Raw genomic sequence first — 1,336 nt, forward strand, 5'->3', positions numbered from 1 at the left:
TTAGTTATTAAGTTCTAAGAATATTTAAGTTGAGAAATTGTTATCTCCGTTTCCACTTATTTGTCTAAAACTACAAAAATATGGTACAGTTTTAACCCACTAAGTTATTAATTCTATGCTGGCCAATAACAGGAAAAAGATCAACATAGTAACCTTGCAAGGCTGGAAATAAATGAAAATAACAACTCACTTTGTTGAACGTGCGGCTAATATGTGCAACAATTATTCTTGTATCATAGACGTAAGTATATATTTCAATATTTTTCGATTAATTTAACTGAAAATAATAATGTTATGTATTTTTTTTTAGATTGAAGAGTATAATATTCCAGAAAAAAATAAATTTTCAAGAAAAATGCTTTATATTATTGTATTCGTAACCTTAATCACACTTTGCTTGACATTCAAAGTTATAGGGAAGCCGACTTCAGTAAGTTCCAAATTTAGAATGTATAAAAACTATAATTATTTTTAATGTTTTTTTTATAGGGACCCAATAACGAACTATGGGACGAAATCAAACAGATAAATTTGGAAATAGCATTAATTAAACATAAAATAGAGGACATTGAAAATAGTGAATTGTCATCAAACGTCATAACATCACGTGATGTTAATGGTTGGCTGGCAGTAAAAGAGGGTTATTCAACGGTATACTCAGCACTAGAGAATTATTTTGGGAAGGGCAAGTCAAATCCTAATTCAATTCAAGCTAGTGGTTCTAACTGGACGGATGTAACAGTCCACCAGGAACATAATATTAATAAGACTGTGCGAGAAATACATCATATATATAATAGCACGGTCACAATACACAATCATTATTACAATAATAATGATAGTAAGGTACCGTGACCGTGCTATTATACATATTATGTATTTGTTGCACCGTCTTATTATTATTGTGTTCTTGATTGACTCCTTCATCCATCCAATTAAAACCTCCTTGAATCGAATATTTGGATTTGACTTTCCGTTACCAAAATAATTCTCCAGGGCTGAATATACCATATACCCACCAATTAACATCACGCGATGTTACGATTGATGATAATTCATTTTTTTCCATATTATCCTCTATTTTACGTTTAATTATTGCTATTTCCCGATTTATCTGTTTGAACATTTACCAAAAATGCTCACTGTGAATTCGTGAAGTCGTCACCAATAACGGTCGTAGGACACGCATAAATATATGTATCTTGTCTTATATCATCATTTATCATATTCCACTATCATATTTCATTATCATATTTCATTATCATACGTGCTGATAGTATTATTTACTTATTGTGTATTTTTTATTATTATTCATATTTTGTATTTTTCTTAGTGA

At 29.7% G+C, this 1,336-nt stretch overlaps 1 protein-coding gene across 1 annotated transcript; it reads left to right on the forward strand.

Annotated features, from left to right (window-relative positions):
- Positions 1–61: 61 nt before the first annotated feature.
- LOC107885770 lies at positions 62–1,276 on the forward strand. Its single transcript, XM_016809466.2, has 3 exons — positions 62–241; positions 311–430; positions 490–1,276. The coding sequence occupies exons 1-3, from the start codon at positions 173–175 to the stop codon at positions 853–855; spliced, it is 555 nt and encodes a 184-aa protein (XP_016664955.2). The 5' UTR covers positions 62–172; the 3' UTR covers positions 856–1,276.
- Positions 1,277–1,336: the final 60 nt, after the last annotated feature.

Source organism: Acyrthosiphon pisum, unplaced genomic scaffold (genome assembly GCF_005508785.2).
Source record: "Acyrthosiphon pisum isolate AL4f unplaced genomic scaffold, pea_aphid_22Mar2018_4r6ur Scaffold_13794;HRSCAF=14437, whole genome shotgun sequence".
In the NCBI taxonomy this organism is placed as follows: Eukaryota; Metazoa; Arthropoda; class Insecta; order Hemiptera; family Aphididae; genus Acyrthosiphon; species Acyrthosiphon pisum.

What these genes read in the sequence shown, in the direction of transcription:
- LOC107885770 (XM_016809466.2), top strand. Translation starts at nt 173, where the DNA reads ATGAAAATAACAACTCACTTTGTTGAACGTGCGGCTAATATGTGCAAC. An exon ending in ATTATTCTTGTATCATAGAC is followed by an intron (nt 242 to 310) that starts GTAAGTATATAT and finishes ATTTTTTTTTAG; the next exon opens with ATTGAAGAGTATAATATTCC. An exon ending in TTATAGGGAAGCCGACTTCA is followed by an intron (nt 431 to 489) that starts GTAAGTTCCAAA and finishes TTTTTTTTATAG; the next exon opens with GGACCCAATAACGAACTATG.